This window comes from Phacochoerus africanus, chromosome 4, assembly GCF_016906955.1.
Source record: "Phacochoerus africanus isolate WHEZ1 chromosome 4, ROS_Pafr_v1, whole genome shotgun sequence".
NCBI lineage: Eukaryota > Metazoa > Chordata > Mammalia > Artiodactyla > Suidae > Phacochoerus > Phacochoerus africanus.
Window position 1 is genome coordinate 75,120,022 of NC_062547.1, and position 18,703 is coordinate 75,138,724.

The window sequence follows — 18,703 nt, forward strand, 5'->3', positions numbered from 1 at the left end:
GACAGTGCCTTTAGGATAGCAGGCAGAGTAGGGAGAGGGGACACTCACCTGTCTAGGAGGCTGGGTGGCCTCTGGGCAGGCAGCAGGAGCCAGGGCCTGGGTGCTTGCCTGGCATGGGGGCAGGGAGGGGACCTGAGGCTTGAGCTCTGTCCTCCCCACCTGTTTGCCCAACTTTTCCTCCCCGTGGCGGCCACAGGCTAGCCAGTCCCGTGCCTGGTGGCAGAACCAGCAGGGTGACAAGCACAGGCAAACCAGCAAGAGTGAGAGAGACCTGGTTGGGTGTGTGGCTCTGTCGCAAGGTGCTCTCACGTGGGAGTTGCTGGCCTTAACCCCTGCCCGCCCAGAGGCCAGGGATGGCAAGCCTGCTTGCACTTTCCATTGCTGAGCCCTTGGCATCAGCAAAGGACTTGCCCATTTGGGAGGTGCTTGGGAGACATCTGGGGACTACATTCAGGAATGAATGAAAGAAGGGCACACCCTCAGTTCCCCCTTCTCCCCACTGTTCCCCTTGCACCTGTACGTGCCAAGCCCGTGCCAGGGCTGTGCCTTCATCAGGCATGTGGTCCAGCAGCTTGTGGCAGGGCTGCTCCCCCCCCCCCCCACTCCCCACAGATCTGAGCACAAACTGCTTCTCTGCCACCAAATGACCTGCAGGATTCCTACACAGAATTTTCTATCACTTAGCTGGGTGGTTTTGGGTAAGTCACAGGTCCCCTCAGTTTCCTGATCTAAAAAAATGGGAACTGGTGTCTGCTCCTAGGGTTGTTTCCTAGAGTAACTGAATGAGTGTCCACCCATAAAGTGCTGAGAGCTCTGCTGGGCACACAGTAGGGCTGCACCTTCTAGCCACTAGCCACAGGTGGCTGGTCTGAATGTAGGAGAGGCAGGTAAATCAGATTTGGAAAACTCACGATGCAGAAAAATATGTAAAATAGCTCATCAGTTTTACTATGGAATCCCAGTAGAAATGATCATAGTTTTGAATGTATGGGGTTAAATGAAATATATTGTTAACAGTAATCTCACCTGTTTTTGTTTTTACAAAATACAGTTGCTAGACATTTTAAAATGTCATTTAAAATTTAAATCGGGGGCGTTCCCTTCATGGCTCAGTGTTTAACGAACCCGACTAGGATCCATGAGGATGTGGGTTCAATCCCTGGCCTCACTCAGTGGGTTAAGGATCCGGCATTGCCATGAGCTGCGGTGTAGGTCACAGACTTGGCTTGGACCCCACATTGCTGTGATGTAGGCCAGCGGCTACAGCTCCGGTTTGGCCCCTAGCCTAGAAACCCCTATATGCCGTGGGTGCTGCCCTAAAAAATAGCAAAAAAAAAAAAATTAAAGTGGGTCACAACCTTATAAATCAACTATATACCTCAATGAAACTTAAAAGAATTTTAAATTGAGAGTTCCCATTGTGGCATAGTGGGTTAAGATTCCGACTGCAGCGGCAAGGGTCACTGCAGAGGCATGGGTTCCATCTCTGGCTTAGCACAGCGGGTGAAGGGATCTGGTGTTGGGGAAGCTGAAGCTCAGATTCAATCCTGGCCCCGGGAACTTCCATATGCTGCAGGTGCAGCTGAAAAAAAAATATTTTTTTTAATTGAAAAGGGCTACAGAGTTCCCCTCCTGGCTCAGAGGAAACAAATCTGACTAGCATCCATGAGGACGCGTGTTTGATCCCTGGCCTCACTCAGTGGGTTAAGGATCTGGTGTTGCCATGAGCTGTGGTGTAGGTTGCAGACGTGGCTCAGCTCTGGCTTTGCTGTGGCTGTGGCATAGGCCTGCGGTGCAGCTCCAATTCGACTCCTAGCCTGGGAACCTCCATATGCCGTGGGTGTGGTCCTATGAAGACAAAAAAAAAGAAAGAAAAGAAAAGAAAAAAGAAATAAAAGGGTTTGCCTTGTAGTTTATCGGAAAGCTCTGGAATAGAGGCATGATATCAGCTGTAGAGCCTTGCCCTGTTGGAGGTAATAACCACTATAGCCACCAGGAGGCGCACGAAACCAGGCAACTAGCCCCAGCCCGGCAGCCTAGGTTTTGCCAACCTGCAAAATGGGAACCTGGAAAGGGGCCATGGGAGGATGAAGCAAGAGTAGCAAAAGCTGCTGCCCACCCAGCTCCCAGGGCCTTCTCTCCGTTCCTGGTTGTCTGAGCCAGTGGCTCTCAAACGCCATCAAGCATCCGAATTGCTTTGAAGGGCTTATCCAAACCCAGATCGTGGGTTGCCGCCCCCGTCAGTTTCTGCTGCAAGAGCATTGGGGCTCCAGAACCTGCACCTCTATCAGGCTCTTGAATGATGCTGATGAGGGCAGATCCAGGCACTTCACTTTGAGAACCACCGATCTAAATCTTCTCTCAAGACAGATTCGAAATAAATCAGGAGATCTATTCATGGCATGTGTCCAAAGAACTCCTCCTGGAGCCTTTTTTAAAAAATGGTGGCAAAATACATATAACATTTACCATCGCAACCATTTTAAAGTGCACAGCTCAGTGGCATTAAGCACATTCACATTGTTGTGCAACCATCCCCACCATCATCACCAGGACTTTCTTATCATCCGAAACTTAAACTCTGTCTCCATTAAACACTGACTCCCCACCTCTCCCTACCCCAGCCCCTGACCCCACCAGCTACTTTCTGTCTCTATGGATTTGACTCCTCCAGGGATCTCCTGGAATCAGACAGAATTTGTCCTTCTTTGTCTGGCTTCTCTCATGAGCATCATGTCCTTGAGATTCATCCATGTTACAGAGTGTGTCAGAATCTCCGGTTTTTTTTGTTTTTTTTTTTTTTGCTTTTTAGGGCTGCACTCGAGGCATATGGAAGTCCCCAGGCTAGGGGGGTTGAATCAGAGCTGCTGCTGCCAGTCTACACCACAGCCATAGAAACTCGGGATCCAAGCCACATCTGTGACCTATACCACAGCTCACAGCAACACCAGATCCTTAACCCACTGAGCCAGGCCAGGGATCGAACCTGAGTCCTCATGGACACTAGTCAGGTTCATTACTGCTGAGCCATGGCAGGAACTCCCAGAATCTCCTTCTTTTTAGGTTGGAATCATTCCACTGGATGGATAGACCACATTGTGCTTATCCCTCATCTGATGAGTCCCTGGAGCTTTGTGACTCCTCCCCTCTGGGTTAGTTTAGTTCTAACAGAACACAGCTAACCTGAGGGATGCTTCCCCCTGATCCTGGGTCCTGTTCTCAACATCTTCCCTTTTCTTTTTCTTTTCTCTTTTAATGGTCATACCTACAGCATATAGAAGTTCCTGGGCAAGGGGTCAAACTGAAGCTGCAGTTGGGATCTATACCACAGCCACAGCAGCTCCAATCCTTAACCCACTGAGCCAGGCCAGGGATGGAGCCCGCAGTCTCACAGAGACAATGTTAGGTCCTTAATCCACTGAACCGCAATGGGATCTCCCTATGTCTTCCCTCCTCTTGATTTGTATTTTTTTTTTACCACATCTGAGGGCATGTAGAAGTTTCCAGGCCAGGGAATGAACCCGTGTCACAGCAGTGACCCAAGCTAGAGCAGTGACAACGCAGGATCCTTAACCGCTGTGCCAGAGAAGAACTCCATTGTTTCCTGGTTTTGACGAAGAACATTTCAGGAGTTCCCATCATGGCGCAGCGGAAACAAATCCAACTGGGAACCACGAGGTTCTGGGTTCTATCCCTGGCCTTGCTTAGTGGGTTAAGGATCTGGCATTTCCGTGAGCTGTGGTTTTGGTCACAGATGTGGCTCGTCTCTAACGTTGCTGTGGTTGTGATGTAAGCTGGTAGCTGTGGCTCTGATTGGACTCCTAGCCTGGGAACCTCCAGATACCACGGGTGTGGCCCCCCCCCCCCCAAAAGAACATTTCAGAAGCATCTTTCTAACCCCTGGGTCTGACTGAGGCCTGCTCCGTCTTGCTAATTCCCCATCATCCCATCGCCAAGCACCCCCAAGCCCAGCCTTGTTGGCCTCCTGCTGATCTCACCTGCACCCTGATGGTGAAGGTGAAGAGGGGTCACCTGTCTGGAGTCAGGTGTGGGTGAAGACATCCCAGCTCAGACCCACACCAGCTGAGTGCCCAGACTCCCTGACCTGCCCCACAGCAGAAATCATTAGTAATGAATAAAACTACTAATAGCAACGTTTACTACTCCCCAAACCATGACCTCCGAATGAATAACCGCCTAACCATATCACTGATAATTTCACCATTAGACTTTAAAAATGTTATCATTCTTAATATAATAAGTAAACACATAGATTCCCAGCATGGTTCTTTGTATGATTCCAAGCATGTGGCTTCAGCCTTCTTAGTTCCTGTCTTCTCATGTGTAAATGGGGATGATAATAGTTTCCATCTGGTTGATCAATATTATCAAATATTTATTGTCTTCTAGGTGTAAGGTTCTGTGTAGAGTACTGGGAATATATTGGTTTTAAAAAAAAAGCAAACAGAAACAGGTCCCTAACTTATGGACTTATGGAGACGTTGCATGTGAAGGCTTTAGCACTGAGTTTGTCATTTAGAAACATTGGAGTTCCCATCGTGGCTCAGTGGAAACGAATCCGACTAGGAAATATGAAGTTGTGGGTTCAATCCCAGGCTTCACTCAGTGAGTTAAGGATCAGTGTTGCAGTGAGCTGTGCTGTAGGTTGCAGTTGCGGCTCGGATCTGGCGTGGCTGTGGCTGTGGCATTGGCTGGTGGTGACAGCTCTGATTCTACCCCTAGCCTGGGAACCTCCATATGCCACGGGTGCTACCCTAAAAAGACACACACACACACACACAAAATATTATTATGTATAACAATTTTTTACTACGTTATACATAATGTTATATATCATAAGTATTTTTACATTGCATATTATTATTACTTGTCATAACACCATACCGCTGTTTATTTAAAAGTAACATTAATATATAATATCACACATAGTTTATATACTGTGGATTAAATTACTTATTTTTATGTAACTTATTATTTATCTTAAACTTGCAACATATGTAATATAAACGTTACTCTTAATATGATAATTTTATTTATTTATTTTTGTCTTTTTGCCATTTCTTGGGCCGCTCCCACGGCATATGGAGGTTCCCAGGCTAGGGGTCGAATCAGAGCTGTAGCCACCGGCCTACGCCAGAGCCACAGCAACGCGGGATCCAAGCCGCGTCTGCAACCTACACCACAGCTCACGGCAACGCCGGATGGTTAACCCACTGAGCAAGGGCGGGGACCGAACCCGCAACCTCATGGTTCCTAGTCGGATTCGTTAACCACTGTGCCACGACGGGAACTCCAATATGATAATTTTAAACTGTAATTATTTACACTCAGTACCTATAATAACGGTGTTCCATACCAAAGCAATATTTAAGTGATGGGAAGGTGCTGCCCTTTTACCCCCTGGGCGCGTGAGGGCGCTCGCGGTGCTCCGGGGGCCAGGGAAGCACGCAGACCCCGCCCCCCAAGCCCCGATTGGCTGCGCGCGCGATGCGCGATGGCGCAACGCCTGGCCCCGCCCCTCGCTCCCTGGGCCCGACCCCCCTCCCTCCTCTTTTTAGCCGGTGGTGGTTGTTGTTCAGCGGCGGCGGCCGCAGCTTCGGTCGTAGCCTCCGGCCGCCTGCCCGCCGGCAGGTCCGCACGCGGCCATGGAGTTGGAGGTGCCGGACGAGGCGGAGAGCGCCGAGGCCGGGGCTGTGACCTCGGAGGCGGCCTGGGCGGTGGAGAGCGGTGCGGCAGCAGGTAACGGTTCCGGACCTCCCTCCCTCTCTCCCCGCTCCCCGAATGGACCCGCCTGCCCCCCCCGCCGGGGCCCAGTGGACCCGTCCGAGCGCTGGAGGGGCGTCGGGACCCACAGCGGGGAAGCCGGAACGGAACGTTCCACTCGGGGGCGCTCGCGGGGGTGATGGATCGCCCCACTTCAGGACCGGGGGATGCGCCGCCCGGGGCCAGAGGGAGGATGGAAAGCCCCGCCTTGGGGGCTCCGGATGGTGCCTCCTGTTCCAGGGGTCTTTGCAGAAGACGCCGGTCTGGGGGCGGGGGCGGGCGCAGAGCCCCATTCTGGGAGGCAGTGGGTGGAGCAGCCCCCTTTGGAGGCATGTAGGCAAGATGGGTTCTCACCTCTGGGGAATGAGACCTCTGTTTAGGACGCGCGGCGGGTGGGTGCACTGCCTCCTCGTGAGGGTGCTTGGGGACGACATCCCACCCAGTCTTGTTGTCGGGGGCTGCTATACATGTGGGATAGTGGACTACCCCCGTTCCGGTGGAGGGCCCCGCCTCCAAGGGGTGACGCTGTCCCAGATGTTCCCCACTGCCTGGACCCACTGCCGAGGGCCTCCCACCCTGCGGGTATCAGCTTCCGGGCCTCACCCCTTCCCCTCCAAGCGGTCACGCTGTGGGCGCGTCTTATTGGTCGTGAAGGGCAGGGGCTGCTGTGGTGGAAGTGGGGGGGTCTTGGAGGCCAGCTGGGTCAGCCTCCTGACTCCCTTATCATTTTTTGTGGAATTCACCAGATCCGGTTTCTAGTGCACTGACCACTCCTGCCCTTTCTGGGCCTCAGTTTACCTTCCTATAACAGGAGGGGGATAGGGGGATGACATCTCCAGGCACCTTCAGTGCCAGGGCTCTGCAAGCAGATGGGGGAGGAGGAGCGCCCCCCTCCCTTTCTCTCTGGATGCTGGGGGGCTACCATGGCGCTGTAGGGTCACTGCTTTTTTGTGTCCCTCTCCTTGGCATGCCTCCCTCATCCTCTAGTATGGCAGGTTTGGGGAGGGAGGCAGCCTTGCTCAGCCCTGTGGGCTCATGGCCTGCCTTTCCCTGGGGTGGTGTGCAAAGCCCAGCCATTGCCTAGAGGGTCGGTTCCTTCTTGGTCAAGGTTGCAAGCTCCCAAGTAGGAAGTTTCTGAATCTGCAGAATCCTCTGCTCCTCCCAGGCAGCCCTTGCCGGCCAGTCCCTATAGACACCCACATAGGCATCCATCCTCCTTTCCCCACCAGGGCCTCCCAGAGCTTCCTTGGCAGGCAGGGAGATGCTGTGCTGCCTGGGAGTTGGGAGAAATATCTGGAGAAAGAGCCCAAGAGAGCGAGCGAGAGAGCAAGCTTCCCCCGGGGTTTTGGAGGACTCCCACTCTTCTGTTCCCACTGCCATCTGGAGCTGTTTGGTGGATGACCCGGTTCAGCTCCACCTTCCGGCCCTCTTGCTCGCCTCCTGTTCTTTGCTGATGGCTGGTGCCCTGCCTGGCCAGCACCGGACGTGGCGGAGGGACCCTGCTGAAGTCCTTTCTCAGCCCCCTGACCTCTGCCATCAGCCCTCTGGCTTGGACTGGGCAGAGACAAAATAGCCTAAGATACAGCAACCGCAAGAAAGCCACAGAGCAAACATGGGTTTTCTCAGGGGTTGGGTGATCTAATGGGCAGATAAAGTCCTAGGCCCCAGCTATGGTTGGGTTCTGAGCACAGGGACCTAGAGCATAAGCAGCTGCCCCCCCACACACACCTGTCCCCAAGCCTGCAGAAACAAGGCTCTCACAGCTAATTTCACTCCCTTGATGGTTAAGAGCTGCCTTTTCTCCTCCGAACTCATTTCTGTTAAGTTTGGGGAACAAACGTCCATCCCTTCCTGCTGCTCCTGCAGATAAGTAAACGCATAAATGGGGCTGCTTATTCACCAGGTGGTTCTGTATGACACCAAAGTCTCAACACCTTGGCGTTGTCAAAGTTTTGTGGTGGAAAGTTCCTTGTTGTGGGGTTGCTGTCTTGAGCACTGTAGGGTTGACCAGCATCCCTGGTCCCACCCTCTTGATGCCAGGAGGCCCCTCCCAGTCGTGAAGACCACCGATGTCCCCAGGCATCACCCAATGTCCACTGGAGACACAGTCACCCTGGGTGATGGCTGCTGTACTATACCTGTCCTGTAACTTGCTTGCATTTAGCTGTAATATTTTTTTCTCATGTTGGTATCAGTTATCTTCTTCAGAGAGAGAGAATATGGTGTTGTGATTAAGAAGGTGGAAACCCATTACCCTGCCAGGGTTCCATTCAATTGCTGTATGACCTCAAAGGGTAAATGCCTTGACCTGTCTGAGGCTCTGTGTCCCTTTCTGTAAAATGGGGCCATGCAGCCAGTCTTACCTAGGGTGTCAACAGGTGAAAAGTGTTTGGTGACTCTTAGCAACAGCCTGCTTTAGGTGCAAGCTTTATTTTTTTATTTGTTGGCTGCACCTGCAGCACGTGGAAGTTTCCAGTCTGGGGAATTGAATCTGAGCTGCAGCTGTGACCTGCACCACAGCCATGGCAAAGCCAATGCTTAACTCCCTGTGTGTGGCTGGTGATTGAACATGAGCCTCTGCAGTGACCCAGGTTGTAGCAGTCAACTGACCTGACCCACTGTGCCACAGTGAGAACTCCTGGGTGCAGGCTTTATTGATTCAATCATCCTTCTGCTGAGGGACTATCGGCTTGGTTTTGGAGCCACCTTTTGCTGTCACAAGCTGTCAGGTACTGCAGTGGCCATTTTTCAATGTGGGCCTATAACAGTGGTGCTTTAACTTCTGGTGGTTGGCATTCCCTGCCTTGGAAGGGCTGGGTCAGGGGCAAGCAGACTGCTGCCCGATGGCTTTCTGAAACGGTCCAGCAGGGACTGAGAGAGACTGTCTGTCTCCCCTGGCATTGCCAGCTCCCGATGCTATCAGTCTTGGTCATTTTGGCCAATCTGATGGGAGGTGAAGTGTATCAGTGTTTAGAATCTGGTTACTTTAAAGGCTCAGGCTCCCAAGGCCTGGTTCAGGAAAGGCTTGAGGGGGTTCTCTGCTGGCTTTGGGGGACCATGTGGGGTGCCCCATCCTGGGGCCAGGATCTCTGGGCTCTTGGACACGTTCACGGGGCCCCTGTTAGGGCCCATGAGCCATCTGTGGCTTTGGTCTGTGCTGTGCTCTGGTGTTTCTCAGCCATCTCCCTCCTGTCCTTTCTACTTCTCTTATGATTGCAGTGCAGTCAGCTTCATGCCCCACCGACGTCTAACCTGGTGGCACATTATGTGGGCTTTGCCTTCAGAATGGACCCCAGATCTACCCACTTCTCCCGACTCCTCTGCCTGCACCTGGTTCAGCACCTTCATCCTTCCCTGGTCCCTCTGACTCTTCCTGTGTTCTCTTCCACTCACCGCAGATGGCTCCCACTAAAAGCTGACTCAGGCCCCACCCCTTCTCTGCCCACAGCCCTCCAGGGCTCCTACCTCCCTTGGGTGAAAGCCCAAGTCCTTCCCACAACCCACAAGGTCCCCATCCGCTCCCTCCCTCCCCATCCCCTTCCTCCCTCACCACCCCTTGCTCACTCTGCTCTAGCCCCTCCAGCCACACAGGCCCCCTCACCGTTCCTCCAACACACCATGCCTGGCCCTGCCCCAGGGCCTTTGCACCCCTTGTGTCCTCTGCTTGGCCTGCACACCCTCCATGTCCCTGTCATTTGCTTCCTTAGCTCTTACATTTGAGGGGGGCCAGCATGGCCGGGGTGGGTGGGGACTCATCACTGGAGCCTCGGTAGCTGTGGGCAGATGGTAACTGGGGGCTGCAGCGTCCTTCATCCCCTCGTTGTGAGTCATCTATGGCCTTGAAGGCAGAAAGCTCCCCATTCGAATTCCACCCTGGCCACTTTCTAGTGATGCGGCATCAGGCACTTGGGCCCACAGCCTGGGTCCCCTCCACGGAGAGGCCTCAGGAGCCAGACTACCTTTGCCTGCTGGGGACCCTCCACTTTGGCATCTCTGTCTTTGAAATGGCATGCTGACGTGACTTTCTGGTAGGGCTGGGTCAGGCGGATTGGCGTGTGGAGCCTGGGTAGGGTGCTGGTGTGGTGACCCCACACTTGTGCGAGCTCAAGGGACTGCTCAGCTCAGTGGACATGTGTTTACCCCTCGCCTTGTCCTGGGACAGTACCTGGTGGACGTTTATCGATCACCTGCTGGGGGGCAGGGGCAGAGGGCCAGGCGCCTAGGCTCCCTCATCTTCAGATTGGTGGGGATCAGAATGGGGGTGGCCAGCGAGTAAATGCTTGAGGCCGGGGTCGCAGACTTTGGCCCCAGGTCCATCCCACTTGCGGCCAGTTTTATTGGCACTTGGCCACACCCTTGTCATCCACACGTTGTCCACAGGGCTGTCCAGCCACAGGAGCAGAGCTGAGTATCAAGACAGAGACCTCTGGATTAGAATTCATTAATTTAGTTCCCTTTGTGGCTCAGCAGAAATGAACCTGACTAGCATCCATGAGGACTCAGGTTTGATCCCTGGCCTCGTTGTGGCTTAGCAGGTTAAGGACCCAACATAGTTTCCCTGAGGATATGGGTTCAATCCCTGACCCTGTTCAGTGGGTTAAGGATCCATTGTTTCCGTGAGCTGTGGTGTGGATTACAGGTGCAACTCGGATCCAGCGTTGACTGTGGTGTAGGCCAGCGGCTACAGCTTCAATTCTAACCTTAGCCTGGGAATTTCATGCTGTAGGCGTGGGCCTAAAAAGACAAAAAAATAAAATAAAATAAAATTCACTTATATGTTTACTGTTTGTATGCTTTTATGAATTTTTTGTGTTTTCTCTTTTCATATGTAGTAATTCTTTATATGTGAAAGTTATTTAATCATCATTATTATATGCATTGCAATATTAACTTCTAGTTTCCTAAGAGTGATTTTACTTGTTTACAACTTTACCAGATAGTTTTTGTTATTTTGTTTGTGGTCAAACTTGTTAAAAGTTCCTTTATAATATAAAGATTGAGAAGATTATTGATAATAAAATTCTGTATTATTTCAAAAAAAAAAAAAAAAGAGAGAGGCCTCTGGCTTCAAAGCTGGAAATACTCACTGTCTGGTCCTTTATGGAAAATGCTTGCTGACCCTTGAGTCAGACCACGCTGGCCCAAGGGGAGCTGTGAGGGTGGTGAAACAGGTGTTGTGGCCATAGAGGGTGACCAGGGCCTGCTGCCACTGAGGTGGTCAGGGGAGCAGATGACCTGAGGGAGAAATAGCCACAGTTGAGCATTCAGGCAGAGGGATCAGCTGTGCAAAGGCCCTGAGATAGGAATGAGCATGATTCATTTGAGCCACAAAAGGGAGGGGGAGGGGCCTGAGGCAGGCAGGGCCAGCTTTTTGGGGTCACAGGTTCTGGTCTGAGTCTAGTTGGTGGTGCTGGCAGGTTTAAGCAGGGCAGTGAGTCGCCTGTTACAGAGTGCTCTCTGGCTGCATGGTGGAGAGGGGGCTTTGGGGGCAGGTGTCCAGGTGAGTGGGACTGGGGCCTGGACAGGGGTCCTGTGGGGGTGGGGGGAGGTGAGGGAGGCCTGCTTCCTGGAGTTGGTGGCAGGGGGCGGGGGGCAAGAAGGAGCAGGTCTGGGGGTCCAGGCTCTGTCCAGCTCATGCTGAAGTGGGAGGGGCAGTTCCAGGGGGCTACCTGGGGTCTTCCAAGGCATTTGTGGCCTGGAGCTTGGCCTGGCTCAGCCTCACCTTGGCCAAGGACAGAGTGCCTCTCCAAATGTGGGTAAGGGGGGCCCAGGTATTCCGTAGGACAGGAATAGGTGAGGCCTGTGTCCCCTCGTATGGCTCCTTAAGTGACAGCTGTGTGATCCGGGCATTTACTGATGTGGTGGCCCAGGTTCTCAGAGTGTCTTGGCTCCCAGGCCCTCCTGTTCCCACAGCCTGCTACCCTGGCCTAGCCTGTGTCACCACTTGTGACAGTACAGGTCGGGACCCTGCTGAGGATTTCCTGGCTGCTGCCAGCTGGATGGTGGGGCTTGAGGCAGGGACTGTCCACGTGAGGGGATTACTGACCTGGGGATTAGCCTTGGGGCCTTGTCCTGGGCACCACCAGGCCACATGGAGGGGTTGGGGTCCAGGTGCCTGAGACAGTGGGAGCTGTTTTGGGGACCTAGCCTCTGGTTTTGATTGAGGAAGGGGACCCCAGCATTTTGTCACAGTTGTTCTTCTTTCTCAGTTATGCACTCATACTTTTATCCTGGAGGCGCAGGGCTGCTGTTGATGGTTTAGAGCTGTGGGGTGCGGTGCAGGTGTCCCCCACAGTTCACACTGAAGTGTGCACAGGCCAGGCACTGGGGGCCAGCCTGCACAAGATGTGAGTATGCTGGGGGTGCAGGAGAGGTGCCTGCAGGCAGCAGATGAGGAAAGAAGAGAGAGATACACCATGGCAGGGGAATCGAATGCCATGGGGAAAAGCAGAGCAGAGAGAAGGAGAGAGAGAAATGGGCAGTGGGGGAGCTGGTTGAAGCCAGGTACTCAGGAGGGGTGACATTTGAGCAGAGATCTATAGGCAGAGGAGATATGCAGTGTGGAGCCATGAGGAGAGCACTCTAGACAGAGGGTACAGCTTGTGCAAAGGTCCTGGGGCAGGACTGTGCCTGGTGTGTTGGAGGAACATTGAGGAGGAGGCCCATGTGACTGGAGCAGAGTGAGTGAGGGGGAGAGAGGGAGGAGGAACAGGGAGGGGACATGGCAGGTGGTGCTGGGCCTTGTGGGCCATGGGGAGGACCATGGCTTTTACCTGATAGGAGCTGGGAGCCCTGAAGGCCCAGGGCAGAGGAGGGGCAGGACTGACTCCGGTGGTCACAGGCTGCTTGTGGCCACTGTGGGGGAGTAGACTATGTGGAGTAAGCGTGTGAGCCAGGCACCAGGGTGGAGGGAACAGTGCTGGTCTGGGTGGGCCATGATGGGACTTGGGCCCCGGCAGGTAGAGGCAGGAGAAAGGAGCAATTTGGGGTTGATTTTAGAAGCAGAGTTCACAGGACTTATTGAGGGATTGAGTGTGGGGAGCAAGAGAGGAGTAGGGGGTGACTCCCAGGTTGTGGCCTGTGCCCCTGGCAGGACAGATGGGGACAGGGCGAGAGCAGGTGTGCCGGACGGTCGGGCTCAGTCTTAGTTTGAGACCCAGATTCAGGGGTGCAGCAGGACCGGCTCTGGAGCCCAGGGGTGGTGGGCAGATGGCTGTGGGGCCACGAGGTGGGGGCGAGGCCGGGCGAGGGGTCTTCTGATGCAGAGTGATGACGAGGCAGCTGATGTCCCCATTTGGTGAGATGTCTTAGCACCCCTGGCAGGAGGTGGTTTTACGATGTGTGACCAGGTAAGGTGACCAAGGAGGGGTAGGTGGAGAAGAGGCAGGATGGGGGTCCCAGCAGCCACAGAAAGCTGGTTTGTGAAGCAGGATCTCAGACGCACCCTCCTCTCGGGGTTCCTGAGAGGATTAGATGAACCAGAAACACCCAGGACAAGGCCCAGCATGGAGAATGGAGGCACCACTCGGCCTGGGGCTGCAAGGTGACCTGCCAGGGGAGGGGGGCTCCTCTTTCTATCACCTGGAGTCTAAGCCAGCTGCCTCAGGGGTCCTTCTTCCTGCCGGCCTGGGGCTGGTTAGGATGAGGGAAAACACAGGTCCTTATTGGAGTTTCTGCAAGTGGAAGGGGCGGGCAGGGTTGGCACCTTGCGCAAGCTTAGGATCGGCTAGTTTGATGGTGCTGGCTCTGGCTGGGCCTGGCCTGGCCTGGCCTGGGGTGGTTGGGGTGGGACCCCTGGGCTTGTGTGTGAGCAGGGTGGGGAGAGGTGAGGTTGTGGGCCGGAGCTGGCTTGGTTTGCACAGCAGAGATGTGCTCACAGGCAGGTGGTTGGTGATATAGGAGTTGGCTGGCTCTAGAAGGGACAGTCCTCGGATCTGCAGGGTTCCCGAGATGTCAGAGCATCATAAGATGCTGAAAATACAGACACGCGATTAACCCAAGGTGAACTGTTCCCATTTCCTTCCAGCAAGGGCCCAGGCTATGCCTTGTCCATTTCTTCCATCTGGGCCAAACTTATGGGACAAAGTGATATCTTGGCTGAGTTGCAACTTGTGTGTATCTTAACTGAGTCAGAAGGAAAAGTCTTCCTGTATCTTTTCCTTTTTAATGTTTCATCTTTTTAAATTAAAAATGTATTTCAGGGAGTTTCCATTGTGGTTCAGTGGTAACTATCCCGACTAGTATCCACGAGGACGTGGGTGCAATTCCTGGCCTCACTCAGTGGGTTAAGGATCTGGCGTTGCCATGAGCTGTGGTGTAGGTCACAGACGTGTGGCTGTGGCTGTGGTGTAGGCCGACAGCTGTAGCTCTGATTCATCCCCTAGTCTGGGAACTTCCATATGCCACAGGTTTGGCCCTAAAAAAGAAAAAAAAAAAAAGTATTTAAAACACTATTGGTGGGAATGTAAATTGGTGCAGCAACTAAGGAAAACAACATGGTGGTTCTTTAAAAAACTAAAAATAGGAGTTCCCATTGTGGCGCAGCGGAAACGAATATGACTAGGAACCATGAGGTTGCGGGTTCGATTCCTGGCTTCACTCAGTGGGTTAAGTATCTGTTGTTGCTGTGAACTGTAGTGTAGGTCACAGACACGGCTCAGATCCCGCGTTGCTGTGGCCCTGGCGTAGGCTGGCAGCTGCAGCTCCGATTGGATCCCTAGCCTGGGAACCTCCGTATGCTGCGGGTACCCACGGCCCTCAAAAGACAAAACAAACAAAAAAACACCTAAAAATAGAATTGCCATATGATCCAGCAATCCCATTCCTGAGCGTATATCTGGAAAAGAAAACTTTAATTTGAGTAAGATACATGTTCCACTGGGTTCATAGCAGCACTATTTACAATAGCCAAGACATGGAAACAACATGTGTCCATCTGCAGATGAATGGATACAGAAGATGTGGTACATATATACAATGGAATATTACTCAGTCATAAAAAAAGAATGAAAGGAGTTCTCATTGTGGCTCAGCAGAAAACAAATCTGACTAGCATCCATGAGGATGCAGTTTGATCCCTGGTCTTGCTCAGTGGGTTAAAGATCCGGCATTGCCATGAGCTGTGGTGTAGGTCGCAGACGTGGCTCGGATCTGATGTTGCTACGGGTGTGGTGTAGGCCAGTGACTAGGCTTCGACCCCTAGCCTGGGGACCTACATATGCTGTGGGTACAGCCCTAAAAAAAAAAAAAAAAAAAAAGAGTGAAATAATGCCATTTGCACAACATAGGTGGACCTAGAGAGTTCTTAGGGTTTTTTTCTTATTGATCTATAGAAGCTCTTTATATATTATGGACTTTTTTAAAAAATTCATGATACAAGTAAGTGCAAGTAGTTTTGTCTCATCTTCTCTTAATGATGATGATTGATACCAGGCAGATGTTTTTGTTTTTATGTGATCACATCTATTAGTCTCTCTTTTTATGATCTCCCAGTTTGGTGTCATGATGGAAATGTGTTGTCTGTTCTGAGGTTACAGTTAAATGCTTCTTGTACTTATATAAGTTTCCTTTTTTTTTTTGCATTTAAATTCTTGTTATATTTGGGAGTTCCTTTTGTGGCTTAGTGGGTTAAGAACCTGACTAGTATCCGTGAGGATGCAGGTTCAATCCCTGGCCTTGATCATTGGGTTAAGCATCCCACATTGCTGCGAGCTGCGGTATAGGTCGCAGATGTGGCTCGGATCTGGCATTGCCATGGCTGTGGTGTAGGCCGGCCACCGCAGCCCCAATTTGATCCGTAGCCTGGGAACCTCCATATGCTGCAGGTATGGCCCTAAAAGAAAAAAATAAATTCGTGTTATATTTTGAATTTATCCTGGAATTTATAAGATGTATGAGGGTTTCATTGATCAAGTTTTCCCAGGTGGCTGAGTGGTCCCAGCCTCCCTTCCTGGATGATCCACTTTGCTCCTTCACCGATTCGAGATGTGACCTTGATTACAGACCAGATTCCCATGTGTGGCTGCTCTATTTCTGGACTTTCTGTTTGGTTCCACTCATCTGCCTCTGTCTTCATGCAAAAGGCATTTCTTAAACTACAAGTAATAACACGCTTTCCTGTAAAAGAGCAGCAGTCAGACCTGCAGTCAGTGGGAAGTGAACACTTATTTCTGTCTCAATCCTCTAGTTCCGTAGAGGTAGTGACCATCACCCCAGATGTTTTCCTGTGCCTGTACACACCTGTCTCCGTATATATCACCATTTCTAACATTTTATTTTGGAATCTTTGATGCCTTCAAAAAGTTGCAGGAACACTGTGGCAACACCCACATGCCCTCTGCCATAGACACCAAGGGAGAAAGGACACACAGGGTTGGGCTTCTGAGAGCCCCTGGCCACTGCGTTGTCACAACCAGTCCACACGCAGCTCCATGGGATATGTGTTTCTGTTTAAAGACACCTGGTCTGTTATGAGTTGTTGATTCATTTGCAGTGAACCCCTGGCTGGCGGGGTTGTAACTCTGGCCTGAATGAAGCTCATCTCACATGCCCTCCCGCACTTGGGACGGCAGGTGGCAGTTGAGCTCTAGTGCTCCTCCAGGAAGCCTGCCTGATTTCCCTGGCCAGGGCCTCCAAACCGTCCATGTGCCCACTGTCTGCTGCCCTGTGGGCTGTCTCTGCCTAGAGCCTCGGGCCCTGAACTTTGGCAGCAGGCCAGCGCCTGGCCCAGACAGGTGTTGAGCTGTATATGTAACATGAGTGTCGAAGGTTCTGGCAGCTTCTTTCTCTTAGGGCCTGTGGAGTTCTGAATTCACACACACACACACACACACACACTCATCCACTCATCCACTCTCCCTCTCTCTCTCCGGCCCCAGCCCTGTCTTTTGCAAGGCTTCCTGTTTACCACTCTGGAAACATTCTGTGCAGTGAGATTGGGGGTGCGAGGCAGATCTCCCTGTGTTGGAGGAGGGGCAGCAAGGGCTGCTGGTCAGGGCTCAGCCCCCAGCTGCACCCTCCCTCTAGCCACAACTGTTCTTTGCTGTTCCTGGAGAGTGTCCTGTCCTGTAACCACAGGGCCTTTGCATATGCTTGACCCCCTCCAGCCTTTAGAATTCAGCTCTCCTGTGATTTTTCTTTTCCCTCCTTTGGAAAGTTGCTGTGTGTTTATGGCGCAAAATACAGGCCCACCGCAGGCACCTCTCTTGCTGGTTTCTTGTGCCCCCTTGTGAGGCACTTGCTGTGCACAGTGCCCTGGTCACACACCTCCTATCCTTGTGTTTGTAAAATGCAGGCACACCTCGATGACACCACGGGCTCGGGTCTAGACCACTGCAGTAAAGCAAATATCTCAATAAAACAAGTCAGGAATTGTTGAATTCCCAGCAGATGTAAAAAATTATCTTTACACTCTAATGTGGTCCTGTTACGGGTGTAGTAGCATTATATCTAAAAACAGTACAAAACAAAAAACAGTGCATACACACACCCCTTCGTTTAAAAATATTTTATTGCTGGAGTTCCCATTGTGGCTCAGCAGAAATGAATCTGACCTGTATCCATGAGGACGTGGATTTGATCCCTGGCCCCGCTCAGTGGGTTAAGGATCCAGTGTTGCCGCGAGCCTGATTTGACCCCTAGCCTAGAAACCTCCATGTGCCACAGCTGCAGCCCTAAAAATAAATAAAATTAAAAAAATAAAAATACAGGAGTTCCCGTTGTGGCTCAGTGGTAACAAACCCGGCTAGTATTCATGAGAGTGCAAGTTCGAGCCCTGGCCTCGCTCAGTGGGTTCAGGATCCAGCATTGGCTGTGGCTGTGGTGTAGGCCGGCGGCTACAGCTCTGATTAGACCCCTAGCCTGGGAATTTCCATATGCTGCAGGTGTGGCCTGAAAAAAACCCCAAAAAACCAAAAAACCTTTATTGCTAAAAAATACTGTCATCTGACCCTTCAGAAAGTAGATATCTTTTTGGAATAGTGACATCAAAGACCACTGACCACGTATGACCATAAAAATCTAATAACAGTGACAAAGTTTGAGAATTACCAAAAATGTGACACAGACCTGGAGGGAGCAAATGCTGCTAGGAAAATGGCGCCCAATAGACTTGCCTGAGGCAGGGTTGCCGTAGACCTTCAACTTGTAAAAAAAACCCTGCCTCTGCTCAGCAAAGCAAGGTCGACCTGGAGACCTCATTCTGTGCTTAGACTCTTTTCTAAACACTTTTTTTTGGGGGGGGGGTAACAGCTCTGCTGAGCTCTAATTCACAGGCCACATGTTTTTACCTATTTAAAGTGTGCACTTCAGTGGTTTTTACTCTATTCTCAGAGCTATGCAGCCATCTCCACAGTCAATTTTAGAACATCCCATCACCTCGAAAAGGAAGCCCCATCCCCATCAGCAGTCACCCCCATTGCCTCCCCAGCCCCTGACAACCAGGAATCCACCCTCTGTGTCTGTGGCTGTGCTTGTTCTGGACGTTTCTCATCCATGGAATCCCACAGTGTGTGTCCTTCTGTGTCTGCTTCTCTCACTGAGCATCATGGTCTCCAGGTCCATCCACGTGGTGGGAGTGTCGGTGCTTCTCTCCTTTTCAGGCTGAGTGATGCTCTCGTGTATGGAGGGACCACATGGTGTTTGTCCATCATCCGTCGATGGGTGTTTGGCCCCACTGGCCGCCGTGACTGTGACTGTAACTCCTGCTGCCAAGAACATTCATGCTCACCCTCTGTGTGGACGGATGTTCCCACTTCCTTGGCGGGGGGGGGATGCCTGACTCTTGGTGCATCCTGGCGGTTAGGCACCTTGAGCATCTCTCCCTGCGATGGTTGGCCATTTGTGTGTCCTCATTGGAGAAATATCTATTCAGAACCTTTGCTCTTTGTCCATTTGGGTTAGTTTTCTTCTCATTGCTGAG

At 52.0% G+C, this 18,703-nt stretch overlaps 2 protein-coding genes across 12 annotated transcripts in view; one reads left to right on the forward strand and one right to left on the reverse strand.

Annotated features, from left to right (window-relative positions):
* Window positions 1-427, reverse strand: part of TJP3 (tight junction protein 3) — a 33,958-nt gene extending 33,531 nt beyond the window's left edge. Inside the window, exon 1 of one of the 2 annotated variants that reach the window (XM_047777525.1) lies at window positions 49-419. In XM_047777525.1, coding sequence (XP_047633481.1) covers window positions 49-396 — 348 coding nt within the window. In that variant the 5' untranslated portion in view covers window positions 397-419. Of the gene's footprint in view, window positions 1-48 lie in introns of both variants that reach the window. The other variant, XM_047777528.1, reaches the window with a different exon arrangement.
* The window catches only part of PIP5K1C (phosphatidylinositol-4-phosphate 5-kinase type 1 gamma), a 73,084-nt gene that overhangs the window by 819 nt on the left and 53,562 nt on the right, over window positions 1-18,703 (forward strand). For 2 of the 10 annotated variants that reach the window (XM_047777535.1, XM_047777537.1), the window contains exon 1: window positions 5,554-5,760. The exons of 6 other annotated variants lie outside the window; for them this stretch is intronic. In XM_047777535.1, coding sequence (XP_047633491.1) covers window positions 5,667-5,760 — 94 coding nt within the window. In that variant the 5' untranslated portion in view covers window positions 5,554-5,666. Of the gene's footprint in view, window positions 1-5,553; window positions 5,761-18,703 lie in introns of those variants that run through there. 2 more of the 10 variants (XM_047777538.1, XM_047777539.1) reach the window with 2 other exon arrangements.